Source organism: Phyllobates terribilis, unplaced genomic scaffold (assembly GCF_046119375.1).
Source record: "Phyllobates terribilis strain yellow unplaced genomic scaffold, ASM4611937v1 Scaffold_4__5_contigs__length_816908805, whole genome shotgun sequence".
NCBI classification, from domain to species: Eukaryota; Metazoa; Chordata; class Amphibia; order Anura; family Dendrobatidae; genus Phyllobates; species Phyllobates terribilis.
The window spans coordinates 660315301-660333186 of record NW_027362764.1 but is presented as its reverse complement, the minus strand read 5'-3'; the positions used below and the strand labels follow the sequence as shown (position 1 = coordinate 660333186).

At 44.7% G+C, this 17886-nt stretch overlaps 1 protein-coding gene across 2 annotated transcripts in view; it reads right to left on the bottom strand.

Moving 5' to 3' along the window:
• The window catches only part of LOC141264476 (uncharacterized), a 497614-nt gene that overhangs the window by 459054 nt on the left and 20674 nt on the right, over positions 1-17886 (bottom strand). For both annotated transcript variants that reach the window (XM_073676751.1, XM_073676752.1), the window contains exon 2: positions 16113-16292. In XM_073676751.1, coding sequence (XP_073532852.1) covers positions 16113-16274 — 162 coding nt within the window. In that variant the 5' untranslated portion in view covers positions 16275-16292. The remainder of the gene's footprint in view (positions 1-16112; positions 16293-17886) is intronic.

Here is a 17886-nt window from a genome sequence, read left to right as displayed (position 1 = left end):
GGATCTGCTGATTGCTTTCCCTGCACCTGGAAAATTGCAAGAAGCCATGCAATTAGCTATAGGGGTGGACAGGAGACTGCGTGCCAGGGTTAATGAGGAGAAAACTCCTGCTATGGCAGCTCCTAGTCATCAGAGGGTCTGCTCGGACGACGGAGAACCGATGGAGATTGGGGTGATGTCACTCCGCTCTCAGGAAAAAGACCGCAGGTTTTCCAAGGGATTGTGTTTTTATTGTGGTAAATCTGACCATTTTGTTAAGAAATGTGAGCTTCTGTTAAGCAAAGAAAAAAAAAGGTCAGTTACGCCCGTATTGCTTGTTTAAACACTAAGGGAGTATTTCTTTCTGGGAGTACTACTTTGCAGGAGGAGTTGATTGAATTTCAGGTATTTGTGGATTGTGGTTCTACACTGAATGTGATTGATAAGGGATTTTTGGAAAAACTTAAATTGGAACCTAAAACTTTGTCATCTCCCATTTCTGTGGTTGCTGTTGATAACACTCCTTTGGAATGTGTTACTCACAAGGTTTTTGAATTTCCCCTCACTATTAATGGTATTCACCAAGAGAATTTGGATTTAGTGGTATTAAATAATTTACCTTCTCCAGTAGTGTTAGGTTTGCCTTGGTTAAAACGGCACAATCCTTTACTGGACTGGTCTACTAATGAGATTAAGTCATGGAGTCCTAAGTGTTATGATAAATGTTGTAACGGTCGCATTGCTGCTGTGGAAAGAGGGGAATTACCTGTACCTATTCAGGATTTCTGGAAGGTTTTTTCAGAGGAGGAGTCGCAAATTCTACCTCCTCATAGGGACTATGATTGCACCATTGAGTTTGTTCCTGAAGCTACTCTTCCCAAGAGTCGCTTATTTAATCTTACTATTCCTGAAAGAAAAGCCTTGGAGGAATACATACAGACGAGCTTTGCTGCTGGTCACATTAGACCTTCTAAGTCACCTGTGGCTGTTGGATTTTATTTGTAAAAAAAAAGACGGCGGTTTACGTCCATGTCTGGACTTTCGCGAAATTAATAAAATTACCGTACGCAATTCCTACCCACTGCCGTTAATTCCTGACTTGTTTAACCAGCTAGTGGGGGCCAAGTGGTTCTCTAAAATTGATCTCCGGGGGGCATACAATTTGTTGCGAATGAAGGAGGGTGATGAATGGAAGACTGCTTTTAACACTCCGGTGGGTCATTTTGAGAATCTGGTCATGCCTTTTGGTCTTACCAATGCACCAGCGTTTTTTCAGAACCTTATTAATGACATCCTGAGACCTTTGATTGGTAAGAATGTGGTGGTGTATTTGGATGACATTTTGATTTATTCGCCAGATCTGGAGTCTCATTGGCAGAGCGTACGTGAGGTATTGCAGTTATTAAGTGACAATTCACTTTTTGCTAAGCTGGAGAAATGCGAGTTCGCTATGCAGAGAATTAGTTTTTTGGGCTACATTATCTCCAGCGAGGGCTTTGAGATGGACCCGGTGAAGGTTCAGGCTGTGCAGGAATGGCCTAGGCCTATTGGTTTAAAATCTATACAGAGATTTTTGGGTTTCGCCAATTATTACAGAAAATTCATTAAGAATTTTTCTATAATTGTTAAACCGCTGTCTGATCTCACCAGGACAGGTGCAAATACGGTCCAGTGGACTACCAAGGCCATTGAAGCTTTTGTGTATCTCAAGGAGAGGTTCAGTTCTGCCCCCATCCTTATGCAGCCTGATGAGACCAAGCCTTTTTTGGTCGAGGTTAATGCTTCTTCGGTGGGGGTCGGTGCGGTTTTGTCTCAGGAGAACAAGGATGGGGTTCATCCCTGAGCTTTTTTTCGAAAAAAATTTCTGAAACCGAACTTAATTACGATGTTGGCAATCGGGAATTGCTGGCTATCAAACTCGCATTGGAACATTGGCGTCATTTCTTGGAAGGTGCTAAATTTCCCATTCAGGTTTTCACTGATCATAAGAATCTGATCTATCTAGATGCTGCCAAGCGCTTGAATGCCCGTCAGGCTAGGTGGGCACTTTTTTTTTGCGGTTTAATTTTTCTGTTACTTACATCCCGGGTACTAAGAATGTTAAAGCTGATGCTTTATCTCGCAGCTTTTCTCCCATGGTTGGTACCGAGGAGGAGGAGAGCATTTTACAGGAAGGAGTTGTAATAGCAGCACTGGACTCCATTTTGGAAGATGGGATTCTGAAAGCCCAGGAGGATGCCCCATCTAACACTCCCCATGGGAGGTTGTTTGTACCTAGAACCTTTAGGAGAGAGTTGTTTGTGGAGTATCATGAGTCTCGGTTGGCAGGTCATCCAGGAATTTCTGAGACTAAGAGACTGGTAGGGTGCAGTTTTTGGTGGCCTGGGTGGCAGAAGGAAATCATTAAATGGGTGCATCAATGTACAGTGTGTGCTAGATCAAAGGCTTCACATGCTTCTGCTGCGGGGTTGCTTTGCCCTCTGGAGGTCCCTAGTGCACCTTGGACGCATCTTGCAATGGATTTTATTACTGACCTTCCCGTGTCCGAGGGTTTCACTGTCATCTGGGTGGTCGTGGACCGTTTTAGCAAGATGTGTCACTTGGTTCCTTTCATTAAACTACCCTGCGCTAAGACACTCGCTAAGGCTTTTGTCAAGGAAATTGTCAGACTCCATGGCGTTCCCACCGACATTGTTTCTGATAGGGGACCTCAGTTTGTGGCTCTTTTTTGGCGTGCCTTTTGTGACAGGTTGGGAGTCCATTTGTCATTTTCATCTGGGTATCATCCTGAGTCTAATGGACAGACAGAAAGAAAGAACCAGGATGTTGAGCAGTTTTTGCGTTGTTTTGTGGCAGACAATCAAGAGGGGTGGTCTGAGTTTCAGCCACTTGCTGAATTTGCTCTTAACAACCATACATACTCTTCTGCTAGGTGTTCTTCGTTTTTTTGTTGTACTGGGAGACATCCGTCGTTTGGTTCGTTCTCCAAACTGGTGTCGGCGGTGCCGGAGGAGGAGAATTTTTCCGGTGATTTGGAGAGAGCTTGGACTGATGTACGTTGTAACCTTCAAGAGGCTAACAAAAAGTCTAAGAAGTATTTTAACAGGAAACGTCAAGAGGTTTTGTTTACGGTTGGTGACATGGTTTGGTTGTCCTCAAAGAATCTGCGGTTGAGGATTCCTTCTAAGAAATTGGGTCCGAAGTTTGTGGGACCATTTAAGGTGCTTCAGGTGGTTAACCAGTCTGCTGTTAGGTTGGAGGTTCCCTCCTCCTGGAAGATTAATCCGGTGTTTCATGTTTCCTTGTTGAAAAAATCTGATGTATCGGATAGGGATGCCACTGTCACTGTTCCTCCGGTGGTGGAAGACGGTGAATATGAAATTTCTCGTATCCTGAATTCCAGAAGGCATAGAGGGAGATTGCAGTATCTCGTCGCTTGGAAAGGTTTTGGTCCTGAGGATAACTCCTGGGTAAGGGCAGATGATGTCTCTGCTCCTAGACTTATCAGAGCGTTTCCCAGGAGGTTTCCTGATAGACCTGGGCCTGGAGGATCCAGAGGATCCTCATAGAAGAGGGGGTACTGTTAGAACCCTCATGTTAGTTTTTTTCTATTTTGTGGTCACGTGACCTGCTGCCTATTTATTCCAGCTCTGCCCTTCTGGCTTTGCTAGACTTCAGTTTTACTTTGACTCTTAATCTAGCCAGGTGCTTTGTACCTATCTCTATAGTTTGCTTGGTCCTTGGACTTCTAAGTATTTTTGTCTGTTTGTCTTTTTGCTCCGCTACCACTTCTGCAAGGAGGTGTCCAATTTTGTCCCAGTCCTTAGTACTTTTAGGGACCCCTCCCTTATATCTATAGGTCTGCGTTCAGACTAGCTGAGGACGAAGGCGGGTCTGTTCACAAGGAACAAGTTGCCCGCTGCATCGTAGGGAATCAGCATAGTCCTAATGTAGGGACAGTTTTCCTATCTTTCCTTAGTCCTTGTAGCAGATCATAACAGGTAATTATTACTGTGCAGAATTATTAGGCAACTTAATAATAACCAAATATAATCCCATCTCACTTGTTTATTTTCACCAGGTAAACCAATATCAGTGCACAAAATTTAGAAATAAACATTTCTGACATGCAAAAACAAAAACCAAAAAAATTAGTGATCAATATAGCCACCTATCTTTATGATGACACTCAACAGTCTTCCATCCATAGATTCTGTCAGTTTCTTGATCTGTTTTCGATCAACATTGCGTGCAGCAGCCACCACAGCCTCCCAGACACTGTTCCAAGAGGTGTACTGTTTTCCCTCCCTGTAGATCTCACATTTTATGATGGGCCACAGGTTCTCTATGGGGTTCAGATCAGGTGAACAAGGGGGCCATGTCATTATTTTTTCTTCTTTTAGACCATTACTGGCCAGCCACGCTGTGGAGTAGTTGGATGCATGTGATGGAGCACTGTCCTGCATGAAAATCATGTTTTTCTTGAACTATACCGACGTCTTCCTGTACCACTGCTTGAAGAAGTTGTCTTCCAGAAACAGGCAGTAGGTCTGGGAGTTGAGCTTCACTCCATCCTCACCCCGCAAAGGTCCCACAAGTTCATCTTTGATGATACCAGCCCATACCAGTACCCCACCTCCACCTTGCTGGCGTCTGAGTCGGAGTAGAGCTCTCTGCCCTTTACTGATCCAGCCTCTGGCCCATCCATCTGGCCCATCAAGAGTAACTCTCATTTCATCAGTCCATGAAACCTTTGAAAAATCAGTCTTAAGATATTTCATGGCCCATTCTTGACGTTTTCTCTTATGTTTCTTGTTCAAAGGTGGCTGTTTTTCAGCCTTCCTAACCTTGGCCATGTCCCTGAGTATCGCACACCTTGTGTTTTTTGATACTCCAGTAACGTTGCAGCTCTGAAATATGGCAAAACTGGTGGCGAATGGCATCTTGGCAGCTTCACGCTTGATTTTCCTCAGTTCATGGGCAGTTATTTTGCGCCTTTTTTGGCCAACACGCTTCTTGCGACCCTGTTGGCTATTTGTCATGAAACGCTTGATTGTTCGGTGATCACGCTTCAAAAGTTTGGAAATTTCAAGACTCCTGCATCTCTCTGCAAGACATCTCACAATTTTGGACTTTTCAGAGCCCGTCAAATCTCTCTTCTGACCCATTTTGCCAAAGGAAAGGAAGTTGCCTAATAATTAAGCACACCTTATATAGGGTGTTGATGTCATTAGTAAACACCCCTCCTCATTACAGAGAGGCACATCACCAGATTTACTTAATTGGTAGTTGGCTCTCAAGCCTACGCAGCTTGGAGTAGGACAACATGTATAAAAAGTATAATGTGATCAAAATACTCATTTGCCTAATAATTCTGCACACAGTGTATTGCTCATATCAGCCATGAAAGTATGGTGAATTTCACAACAGCGTTAATTTTTAGGGTAATGTTCTACAACAACATAATATAATGTAAATCAGATATTTTGCATACTTTGCCTTATTATACAATATCTAATTTGTCCATCTGGCCATTTGTTTTTCATCTGTTTTTAGGCTGTGTGCCCACGTAGCGTTTTACAAGCGTTTATGCTGCAAATTTCCGCAACATAAACGCTTGGGAAACGCTTGGTAATCCGCCCCCCATGGTCCCCAATGACAAGCCGCACTTTCAATGCCCATGTTGCGGATTTTTCAATCCGCAGCATGTCCATTAATTTTGAGGACACGCAGCGTCATCGCTGCCATTGACTTGCATTGAAACGCATAATATCCGTGTCAGTACAATTGTACACACGGATATTATGCGTTTCTATGTGCGGATAGTACCCAAGTCTGGAGGAGAGGAGACTCTCATCCAGACCTGGGTACCATAGAACTTGTAAAAAAAAAGAATTTAAAATAAAAAATAAAGTTTATACTCACCTTCTGATGTCTTCCCGGTGTTTTGTCTGCTCCGTCCAGTGTCTTGCAATGTTCGCGTTATTGTGAAGGACCTGCCATGACGTCACTGAGTCATGTGACCCATCACATGGCTCAATGACGTCACCGCAGGTCCTTCACACCACCGCGAGCAGTGCAAGATACTGGACGGAGGAGACAAAACACCGGGAAGACATCGGAAGGTGTGTATAAACTTTATTTTTTTTTTATTTTTCACCATTCTTATCCTTTTCTTTAACTAACTTGGTCACACTACTATAAACCCATGCCGGTTGCATGGATTTATATAGTGTGAACAAGTTGTCAAGCACTTTTCCAAGTGATGCTAAAATCGCTTGGAAAAGCGCTTGATAACCCGCATGCAGAAATGCATGCAAAGGCGCTTCACAAACGCTTCTACCTGGCGGGAAAACCGCATGTAAAAACCGCATGCGTTTTTCCTGCCAGGGAGAAGCGTAAAAAATATGCAGCATTTCTGCATCGTGGGCACATAGCCTTACTGGATGAACCCTGTAGGCAAAAAGCTCTTGCTTGTCGAATGTTACGGATCCGGGTGGTGGCACCTCTGTGCTGCGGTGCAAGGAGGGACCCAGAGGGGCGTAACTACAGTACAGACCAAAAGTTTGGACACACCTTCTCATTTAAAGATATTTCTGTATTTTCATGACTATGAAAATTGTACATTCACACTGAAGGCATCAAAACTATGAATTAACACATGTGGAATTATATACTTAACAAAAAAGTGTGAAACAACTGAAAATATGTCTTATATTCTAGGTTCTTTAAAGTAGCCACCTTTTGCTTTGATGACTGCTTTGCACACTCTTGGCGTTCTCTTGATGAGCTTCAAGAGGAAGTCACCGGAAATGGTCTTCCAACAATCTTGAAGGAGTTCCCAGAGATGCTTAGCACTTGTTAGACCTTTTGCCTTCACTCTGCGGTCCAACTCACCCCAAACCATCTCGATTGGGTTCAGGTCTGGTGACTATGGAGGCCAGGTCATCTGGCGTAGCACCCCATCACTCTACTTCTTGGTCAAATAGCCATTACACAGCCTGGAGGTGTGTTTGGGGTCATTGTCCTGTTGAAAAATAAATGATGGTCCAACTAAACGCAAACCGGATGGAATAACATGCCGCTGCAAGATGCTGTGGTAGCCATGCTGGTTCAGTATGCCTTCAATTTTGAATAAATCCCCAACAGTGTCACCAGCAAAGCACCCCCACACCATCACACCTCCTCCTCCATGCTTCACGGTGGGAACCAGGCATGTAGAGTCCATCCGTTCACCTTTTGTGCGTCGCACAAAGACACGGTGGTTGGAACCAAAGATCTCAAATTTGGACTCATCAGACCAAAGCACAGATTTCAACTGGTCTAATGTCCATTCCTTGTGTTCTTTAGCCCAAACAAGTCTCTTCTGCTTGTTGCCTGTCCTTAGCAGTGGTTTCCTAGTAGCTATTTTACCATGAAGGCCTGCTGCACAAAGTCTCCTCTTAACAGTTGTTGTAGAGATGTGTCTGCTGCTAGAACTCTGTGTGGCATTGACCTGGTCTCTAATCTGACCTGCTGTTAACCTGCGATTTCTGAGGTTGGTGCCTCGGATAAACTTATCCTCAGAAGCAGAGGTGGTCTTCCTTTCATGGGGCTTTCCTCATGTGAGCCAGTTTCTTTGTAGCGCTTGATGGTTTTTTGCAACTGCACTTGGGGACACTTTCTAAGTTTTCCCAATTTTTCGCACTAACTGACCTTCATTTCTTAAAGTAATGATGGCCACTCGTTTTTCTTTACTTAGTTGCTTTTTTCTTGCCATAATACAAATTCTAACAGTCCATTCAGTAGGACTATCAGCTGTGTATCCACCAGACTTCTGCACAACACAACTGATGGTCCCAACCCCATTTATAAGGCAAGAAATCCCACTTATTAAACCTGACAGGGCACACCTGTGAAGTGAAAACCATTTCCGGTGACTACCTCTTGAAGCTCATCAAGAGAATGCCAAGAGTGTGCAAAGCAGTCATCAAAGCAAAATGTGGCTACTTTGAAGAACCTAGAATATAAGACATATTTTCAGTTGTTTCACACTTTTTTGTTAAGTATATAATTCCACATGTGTTAATTCATAGTTTTGATGCCTTCAGTGTGAATGTACAATTTTCATAGTCATGAAAATACAGAAAAATCTTTAAATGAGAAGGCGTGTCCAAACTTTTGGTCTGTACTGTAGGTATCAACTAGGAGCGTACAGCGGCTCAATCGACTCCTTGACCAGGGAGGATCCGAGCAGAGGGACCAGGTGCTACTCTGGGGACGACATTGTAAGGGAGCAGGTGACTCCCACGGTACAGATGGCAGGGACTGACCGGTATTGCAGATGGACACAGCAGGCAGGCTGACGAGTGGTCCTGGTGGATGGACTGGCAGACACGGCAGGTGACAGGTGGGAGCCTCTAGGTAGGCTGTCAGGTGGTTATGGCAGGTGACAGGCAGGAGCCTCTAGGTAGGCTGTCAGGTGGTCATGGCAAGTGACGGGCAGGAGCCTCCAGGTAGGCTGACAGGTGGTCACAGAAAGTGACAGCAGGAGCCTCCAGGTAGGCACGGCAGGTAGCAAGCAGGAGCCCCCAGGTAGGCACGGCAGGTAGCGGGCAGGTGCTTCCAGGTAAGCAGGCGGGCAAAGCCCATAGACAGACTGGCGGACTGAACGGAAGACAGACTGTCGGGCAGGAGAGTAGTCAGGCTGGCGGACTGGACTTGTAGTCAGGCTGGCGAGCAGGACTAGCAGTCAGGCTAGCAGCGGGACCTGAGGGCTGAAGCAGAGGTAAGTACACTGTTCATCAACTATTGCTCGGGCACCTCCATTTTGGAGGAGGTGCCTTATATATGGGAGGACCGCCGGTAATTTTCCGGGGACTCCTTAGGGCGGCGCGCACGGCCCCTTTAAGAGATGCCCTAAGCACAGTGCCCGGGAAGTTGCGCGCGCCGGCAGCAGCAGGAAGAGGAGCGCTGGAGAACGCCAGGCAGAGAGCGCGGCGGTGAGAGGGACGCCGATGCTACATCGAGCATGTGCAGTGTGTTTCTCTTCCAGCCGCAAAGCCTGCAAATGTGCATAGCGCTGCACATGCCCAGTCCTCCCCAAGCTAGTCACAGTTACGCGGGTACATAAGTAAGCAGTCATCTCATATCACTAGGAAAGCTTCTGACTCAGCGACCCCAAATCTATTCTCCTACTACATCAATTATGTGCAAGAAGATGATGCACAAATGATCTATCTTAGAATATAGAGCCTAGTATTACACGGAATTGTGATCATTATATTATCTCTATAAAAGCTTCTAAAAAGGTTTAGAAATCACAGCATTAAAATCAAAAGCATGTAAATCAGCCAAATAATTGGCACCATTATGATATGAAGCATCAGAAGAGGAGACGAGAGTCACGCTGGATGCCGCTCAACCAATCATGGAAGGAAGAGTCACATGAGCATGTGCACGTGGGCAGTGCAGGAGCACGCGGCTTTGTGGGTAGTGCAGGAGCACGAGGCTTTGTGGGCAGTGCAGGAGCACGCGGCTTTGTGGGCAGAGCAGGAGCACGAGGCTTTGTGGGCAGTGCAGGAGCACGAGGCTTTGTGGGCAGTGCAGGAGCACGCGGCTTTGTGGGCAGTGCAGGAGCACGCGGCTTTGTGGGCAGTGCAGGAGCACGCGGCTTTGTGGGCAGTGCAGGAGCACGAGGCTTTGTGGGCAGTGCAGGAGCACGAGGCTTTGTGGGCAGTGCAGGAGCACGAGGCTTTGTGGGCAGTGCAGGAGCACGAGGCTTTGTGGGCAGTGCAGGAGCACGAGGCTTTGTGGGCAGTGCAGGAGCACGCGGCTTTGTGGGCAGTGCAGGAGCACGCGGCTTTGTGGGCAGTGCAGGAGCACGAGGCTTTGTGGGCAGTGCAGGAGCACGCGGCTTTGTGGGCAGTGCAGGAGCACGAGGCTTTGTGGGCAGTGCAGGAGCACGCGGCTTTGTGGGCAGTGCAGGAGCACGAGGCTTTGTGGGCGGTGCAGGAGCACGAGGCTTTGTGGGCAGTGCAGGAGCACGCGGCTTTGTGGGCAGTGCAGGAGCACGAGGCTTTGTGGGCAGTGCAGGAGCACGCGGCTTTGTGGGCAGTGCAGGAGCACGAGGCTTTGTGGGCAGTGCAGGAGCACGCGGCTTTGTGGGCAGTGCAGGAGCACGAGGCTTTGTGGGCAGTGCAGGAGCACGAGGCTTTGTGGGCAGTGCAGGAGCACGAGGCTTTGTGGGCAGTGCAGGAGCACGAGGCTTTGTGGGCAGTGCAGGAGCACGAGGCTTTGTGGGCAGTGCAGGAGCACGCGGCTTTGTGGGCAGTGCAGGAGCACGCGGCTTTGTGGGCAGTGCAGGAGCACGAGGCTTTGTGGGCAGTGCAGGAGCACGCGGCTTTGTGGGCAGTGCAGGAGCACGCGGCTTTGTGGGCAGTGCAGGAGCACGCGGCTTTGTGGGCAGTGCAGGAGCACGCGGCTTTGTGGGCAGTGCAGGAGCAGGAGGCTTTGTGGGCGGTGCAGGAGCACGAGGCTTTGTGGGCAGTGCAGGAGCACGAGGCTTTGTGGGCAGTGCAGGAGCACGAGGCTTTGTGGGCAGTGCAGGAGCACGAGGCTTTGTGGGCAGTGCAGGAGCACGAGGCTTTGTGGGCAGTGCAGGAGCACGAGGCTTTGTGGGCAGTGCAGGAGCACGAGGCTTTGTGGGCAGTGCTGGAGCACGCGGCTTTGTGGGCAGTGCAGGAGCACGAGGCTTTGTGGGCAGTGCAGGAGCACGAGGCTTTGTGGGCAGTGCAGGAGCACGAGGCTTTGTGGGCAGTGCAGGAGCACGAGGCTTTGTGGGCAGTGCAGGAGCACGCGGCTTTGTGGGCAGTGCAGGAGCACGCGGCTTTGTGGGCAGTGCAGGAGCACGAGGCTTTGTGGGCAGTGCAGGAGCACGAGGCTTTGTGGGCAGTGCAGGAGCACGAGGCTTTGTGGGCAGTGCAGGAGCACGAGGCTTTGTGGGCAGTGCAGGAGCACGAGGCTTTGTGGGCAGTGCAGGAGCACGAGGCTTTGTGGGCAGTGCAGTTTAGAGAAGGTGTGATCTGCTCTCAGGACATGAACATCTCAGCGGGATTGAATAAACAAGTAAAGAAATCTTTCTGAAATCTAGTAAACACTGGATTTTGACAAACTATACAAATACAAACTATGGCAGAACACTGGAGAAACTGTTGGTTAACCAAAAAGCCACTTTAAAGATCAAAAGGAAGATCTTCATGTAGAATTGATCAAAGGGTTCAATATAACGTTTGCACAGTTCCTGTTTTTTTCCCACTTTCCTGTCAATGGATCATTGCAGGTCACATTCACCAGCATACCTGCAATAGTATAAATCCAATGAGCAATCAGGATTTATTTAGATGAGTTCGGATAGTTTTATGCCAAAAATTTAAGACTCAGGATTAAAGCTCCTGCAATCTGGCAGGAGGAGGTGATGTCCAAAACGGCCAGACACAACTGCAGACCCTGGGGAAAAGGCAAAAAGCAGTTTTCTTCCCTGTTTTCTCCTTTGCAATCTACCTGGCGCTCAATGAGTGCTATGTAGTAAGTAGAAGAATCAACACCGCTGATACTTCTGTAGGACCTGGTGATCACATGATTGCATGATGTCTCTATCCCAAATAGCAGAGGTGCTGGGTCTTAGCATATTCAGATCAGTCATCCCAGTGAAATAATAATATTTTGAAAAAATATAAAGTCCCCGCTGCAAAAAAAAAAAGTAGAAAAAAAATGTGATTTTTTTTCTCATATAAAATACATTTTAAAATGACAAACTACACATATTTGGTATCCACACAACCAAAATAACCTGGAGAATTAATTCAGTAGATTATTTGGTGTGATATTTGAAAAGTATAAAATATAAAACAAAATTAAAACTTGATTTTTCTATATTTGCTTTGCAAATTTTTTTTATATAAATTACATAGCAATTTTTATGTATCTCACAATAGGGATAAAAAAATACAATTTGTACTGTGTAAAAGACAGCCTCATTCTGACAAAACTCAGAAAATATTTAAAAAATTACGGCTGTTAACAGCGGAGCAGCAAAAATGAAAATAAAAAAAATAATTGGCAGACATTAAGGTTCCTTCAGGCCTGGTAATTAAGGGTATAAAGGTTAGTCTCATCCCATCATGGCATAGATATGCCTTAAAATGTACATGGTCTGCCAAGATGGAGATCAGCGCTTGGACAATTTCAGAACTCCCACACAAATGAATGGAGAGAGCTGTGGATGTGTGGTCACTAGTACTGAGCGAGCATGCTCGGATATCGTGCTATCCGAGCATGCTTGTGTGTTATCTAAGTATCTTCGGCGCGCTCTGCTAATATGTTTGCCTCCCTGCGGCTGCACGCTTTGCGGCCCTAGACAGATGCAACACATGCGGGGATTGCATAACAAACAGGCAATCCCTGCATGTGTCGTGTCTGTCTACCACCGCCAAATATGCAGCCGCAGGGAGGCAAATATTTTAGCAGAGCACGCTGAAGATACTCGGATAACACATGTGCTCGGATAGCACATTTTCCGAGCACATTCACTCAACACTAGTAGTCACCTCTCGATTGACAGTGATGCATGATGTATTCCGTTTTTCAAGATAGATTTGAGTGTCATTGGGATCCATATCTATCAAATCACTTACATCCATAAGTATGAGATGTGACAACTCCTTTAAAGAGAATCTGTGATCAGGTTTTTGCTTCCTCATCTGAGAGCAGCCTGAAGTAGGGGCAGAGGCCCTGATTCCAGCGATGTGTCACTTACTTTACTGGGTGCTGACGTTCTGATTAAAAACAGTTCTCTCTGCTGCAGATCTAGCAGTTCTCTGAATGCTGACCTCTGTATAACTCCACCCACACCACTGATTGGCAGCTTTCTGTGTACACTATGCATAGGCAGAAAACTGTCAATCAGTGGTAGGGGCATGTTTGGATTATCTGGTTACCTGGTTGCAAGCAAAGTAGTCCGAGTAATAATCTCGGGCTGATCAAACAGTGATTATATAAAAACGACGCTATGCAGCCCTGTATGTGACACATCGCAAAATCATGGTCTCTGCCCCCTGACATTATTCTGCTCTCAGATTAGGTAGCAAAAATCTGGTGACAGATTCCCTTTATGTACGTAACTACTGTATTTTGCATGAATGCCAAGTCAGGATTTAACGACCACAGGGTGCCAGTATAAAGATAGCATATGATATGCACAGATACATATATCAGCACAAGCAATTTTGGTTAAGAGTTGTGTCTCTGTCAATTTCATTCTTCATCTGGACAGAAGCCAGGAAAGAAAAATAAGAACATCAAGTTTTTTTTTTTTTTTTTTTTTTTTCAAATTACAGTCCGACAAATGAAAATGATTTTATAAAGGTAACATCTGTTTTTTTCTGAAACCAATTTAAGTGCAATTATGGTAACTATCTACTCAAAAGACATAGCAAAGAGCAGATCTAATTTGTTGCAAACTGGAGAAACTCATCACCCCCTCCTTGGCAGTGGCGGTGTGTAAAAAGTTCTTGGTAAAGGGGGGTCATGGAAAGATCACATGCAACAGAGGTTTTGTATCACATCTCCAAATTACTCAGAGGCACTGTAGTCTTGCAAATTGAACTAAACTTCCCTAATTCCAAGAAATAACACTGCAGTGAAAATTGGTTATATGACTTTGAAAGAAAAATATTCTTCACATCTAAAAATGTCCTGTGAGCGGGGAAGAAATCAAGAAGCAATGCTCTGAAGCAGTACACTGTGTACTCATCTTTCTCAATGCTCTCCTAACTTCCTGGAAGAGTCAACAAGTAAGGTGAGGGTCAAGACAAGCCCGGTAAACCGGAAAGTGTGCATCTACCGAAAAAAGGATCACTTGTTTCTTGTCTCTTCCATCAAGTAAGAATCAACAACAGCAAACAATTAACATAATAAAATAAACCTAAAATGAGGATTGTGCCGATGTCCTGATTTTTAATCCAACGACGTATCCAAGTCTAGCAAATATGAAAAGATTAAAGCTAAATGCCTAAAGAAGGCCCTAAAACGTGAGCAGATGTCTAAGGTGAGTGAGATTGCAAGTAAAGTGACGAGTACAATATGTCTCACAAAATCTATTGATTGCACAGTGACTAAAATCGATTCATTTAGCACATCTGTAATATCATGGAAGACCTGCATAAAGGCTCGTGCAGACAGCCGTATTTTCGGATCGGATTGCACTCAGATCAATGTTATTCTATGGGGCCATACATGTCTGATTTTTTTTCCTCGAACTGAGCACGTCCAAGGAAAAAAAAAAAATGCAGCATGCCCAATTTAGATCGCACCTGGCTGCAAGTCAATGGGTCCATCAAAAAAAAAGGAGCAAAAAAAAAAAAATTCAACAAATCTAAATAAACCAAACGATAAATCTGAAGACCTAATGACAAGTGGGAAAGGAGCACTAGAGCTGGTTCACCCATGTAATGTGTGACTGAGATGGTACTCACCCTCCCTGGGTCCACAGCTGGCTCTGTTCCACTGCTCCAAACTCTGCTTTGACTGCAGCGGTGAAGTCACAAGTATAGCGCACATCTGCACTGATGTTACGGAGAATGAAACAAGGGCAGAGAGCCAGTGCTGGACCCGAAGAGAGTGAGTATAACACGATTTTATTATTTTTACACAGCGCTGGAGAACCGGACACTGGAAAACCTTTTTAAAAGTATAAACTTTATCTGAAAAAACCTTCAAGATAAGTCTTTCCTAACTAATGGTAATGTTTAGGGACCTTTGCTCCAAATATAAGCTAAATCTTCTAGTTATAGCAGAAAATTTCATGAGTGAGATTCATATGTCAAGCACTTTCTATGAAGACAGCACTTGCTCCAGGCATGCCAACGCCAGCAATAACCAGTGGGGGAGGTGATTCATACAAAACCAGAGGGCGGAAAGGTGCAAGCAGCATCTTGGTAATGCCAAGGGTGCACTGAGAATATTAATTAGCATATTTGATTAACCTTCAACTTCCGTAGAATGGAGACAGCAATTAGAACATTGTGGGCTCATGCACACATCCATGGATTTTGGTCTGATCTCGGACTGCAATGCACGGACTGGCCGTGGCTCTCCCGGCTAGTGATCTTTAGAGCACCAATCATGCAGGGATTGTCTGCCACTCACTGTAATGCCACAGCCATGGTGGTTGTGGCATTACAGTGATTGCCCAAATCGATGGGAACAGTGCTCACAGTGAAACATGAAAAGAAGGCAATTCATGTTGGTATATCACATAAAATCCCAATACAATAAGTTTGTTGGGGTAATGTGAAAAAATGTGGTCAAGTTCATGGGGTATGAATACTTTTTCAAGGCACTATGCAATGATTACTTTTCTTAATATTCAGCGAAATATATGCACAATAAATGATATTAAGGGTATTTCTAATTTGCAAAAACTTTTCATATGGCTTGCAAAGTGCTGCTAATTTATGGGGGTCTAGCTCCTGAGCCTTTCAGTCACTCAAAATACTGCTGTGAAGTGTACAGCTCATGCAAGACTGGGTGCACAGAGGGGTTTAAGGGCTCAGTAGCAATCTTGGCATCCAGAGTGCCTCATGCGCTTACTAGAGCGAGGCACATTATGATGTCTAGGGGCCTAGTAAGCTCAAAAGGCGCCAAGAATCCCAAGGCTGGGAATGCAGACCACAAAAGTACGATAATACTGCCCTGGTAGGGCATAGAAGACAGGACTGGATGCCAGACCAAAGCAGCTAAGATTACATTTCCTACTGAGCCTGTGCACCACTCCTGCAGGAGTTGCAAACTTCAAAGTGGTGTTTTGAGCAATCGGTGACAGTCTCAGAGCACAGAACTTTACCAATCAGCAACACCTTGCTGTCCATAGAATATATAACTATCTTTTGTAAATGATAGGTAACCTTTAAACATTGGACAACGAGAGTGCCAAAGCTGTCTACATGGGGACAAGTTGTAATATTAGATAATGCAAGCCTTTTTTGAACCCCAAATTCAAGTTGTAGAACATGTTCTGGCTGGAAGGACAGGGTCATGAAGGGGATCCATTTCACCTTTTCAGAGAGCAAAAACACTGTGCTTGCACCAATTACCTTGTTTGCAGCAGCTCTTTTTGTGTCCTTCAGTTTGTCACTCGCCCTGTGTAGACTCTCTTTCTGCTGTTGGATTTGGGCTTCCAGGTCCTGCATCTCTCTGGTCTTTTTATGCAATTCAGACTTCAGGATTCCAACTTCCAAGTTTAGCCCATTCATCATGATGCCAGTGCTGCTAAGCTGGAACATATTGATGTCAGATACACTGAAGTGAAAGACGTTATAAACAGATGTTTCTAAAAAGAATCGTAATTAGTTTGTGGTATTGGGATTCTAACAAAGCCATGTGTCTGACAGAACATCTGAACATAGCTACAGAAAATGGGAGCCATGCAAACTAACCCCGAGCATGGACGAGTAGTGTACTGCTGGAATGTACGATGGCTGTCTGTGTGTTTGCCTAAAATGTAGCTGGAATATGAGGTTATAGCTTCTGTTTCACATTAATTACAAACTAGAACCATTTGACTCATCCTGTAAGCAAGACTCCTTGTTGTTTTCCACATTTGTGTTTACTTGTGCAGACATCTTTCCATTTGGAACCCCTTCAAGCTAAATAAAAAGTGGCTTGAAGGGGTTCCAAACACAAATTAATTGAACCAACTACTATACTTCATAAAATGATGTTAAGGAACAAGCGACACTATGAAGTCCAAGCCTTCTAGCAGATAGGACCCTAGCACCGCAGACCACCTAATCAAGGTAATTTCTGAATTCTATTTGTATTAATCAAGAACTGGTGTAGATACATTTTATAAAATAGTGCTGCAAATTATGTTAATCCGATTCCTATATTCTAAAAGAAAATAAAAACAGCAGCAAATGTTATTAAACAGATAAAAGTCATTATTTCTTTAATCTCCTGCAGGCGCTCTGTGGTCTTCCCTTCCTCTACTTTAGCCTTACTACAGCCATTTGGTGGCCACAGCGGTCATATGAAACCGTTTACTGGCATCAAGGCCCAGGGCTAAGCTATGATGTCAGTAAGTAGGACACATGGTCCCAGTGGCCACTTATCAGCTGTAGCAGTTGACTGCTGGCTACTTTTATACAAAGACCGGGAGATCCACTAGAGAATCTACGCAGTCTAAGGAATAACGTTAAAAATTCCGGTCGTTTTAACTTATTCCTATATTTTTAGAAACTGGATTAACAATGTATTGTTCTTCCTCAAACTCATCTACATCTATGGTATCCATATGCCCCAATAGGATTAATCAATATCAGGACATCAAACAAAAATGCATCTTTTGAAGGAGGGTTTAATATTTTACAAAAAAAGAAATGTTAGAACATAAGAAAGATAAAAAAAAAAGGCATATACATTCTAGAAGAGGTTATACCAGTCATATTATAAGTATATCTGGCCTCCACTCCTACCTTGAACGATTGGTGCAAAACATTGCTTCATTCACTGTCACTAAATGTCAGCCCTTTGGTCCCTTGTGGTCCAGAAGTCTTAATGAGCAGGGCATGCTTCTTCATATAGGGTGTGTGGAAAATTTAAACTACCTACAACTTACTCTCAATTCTTGTAAAAATGTTAAAAAAACTTACCAAACAGCTGCACTATGAGATTTGGAGACATGAGATTTTGTATATAGCTCTTTACTAGCAGGGCTCCCTGTGGCACATCGTTTTCTCTCTAGGTGTTACATGGAAACCAAAGCGAAAAAAACATGTATGCCACCATTTCATACAGTAGAGTAAGGATTAAAAGACATCTATGGCTGCTGTATTACACTTTATATAAGTTTTAAAGGGGGTTGCCTAC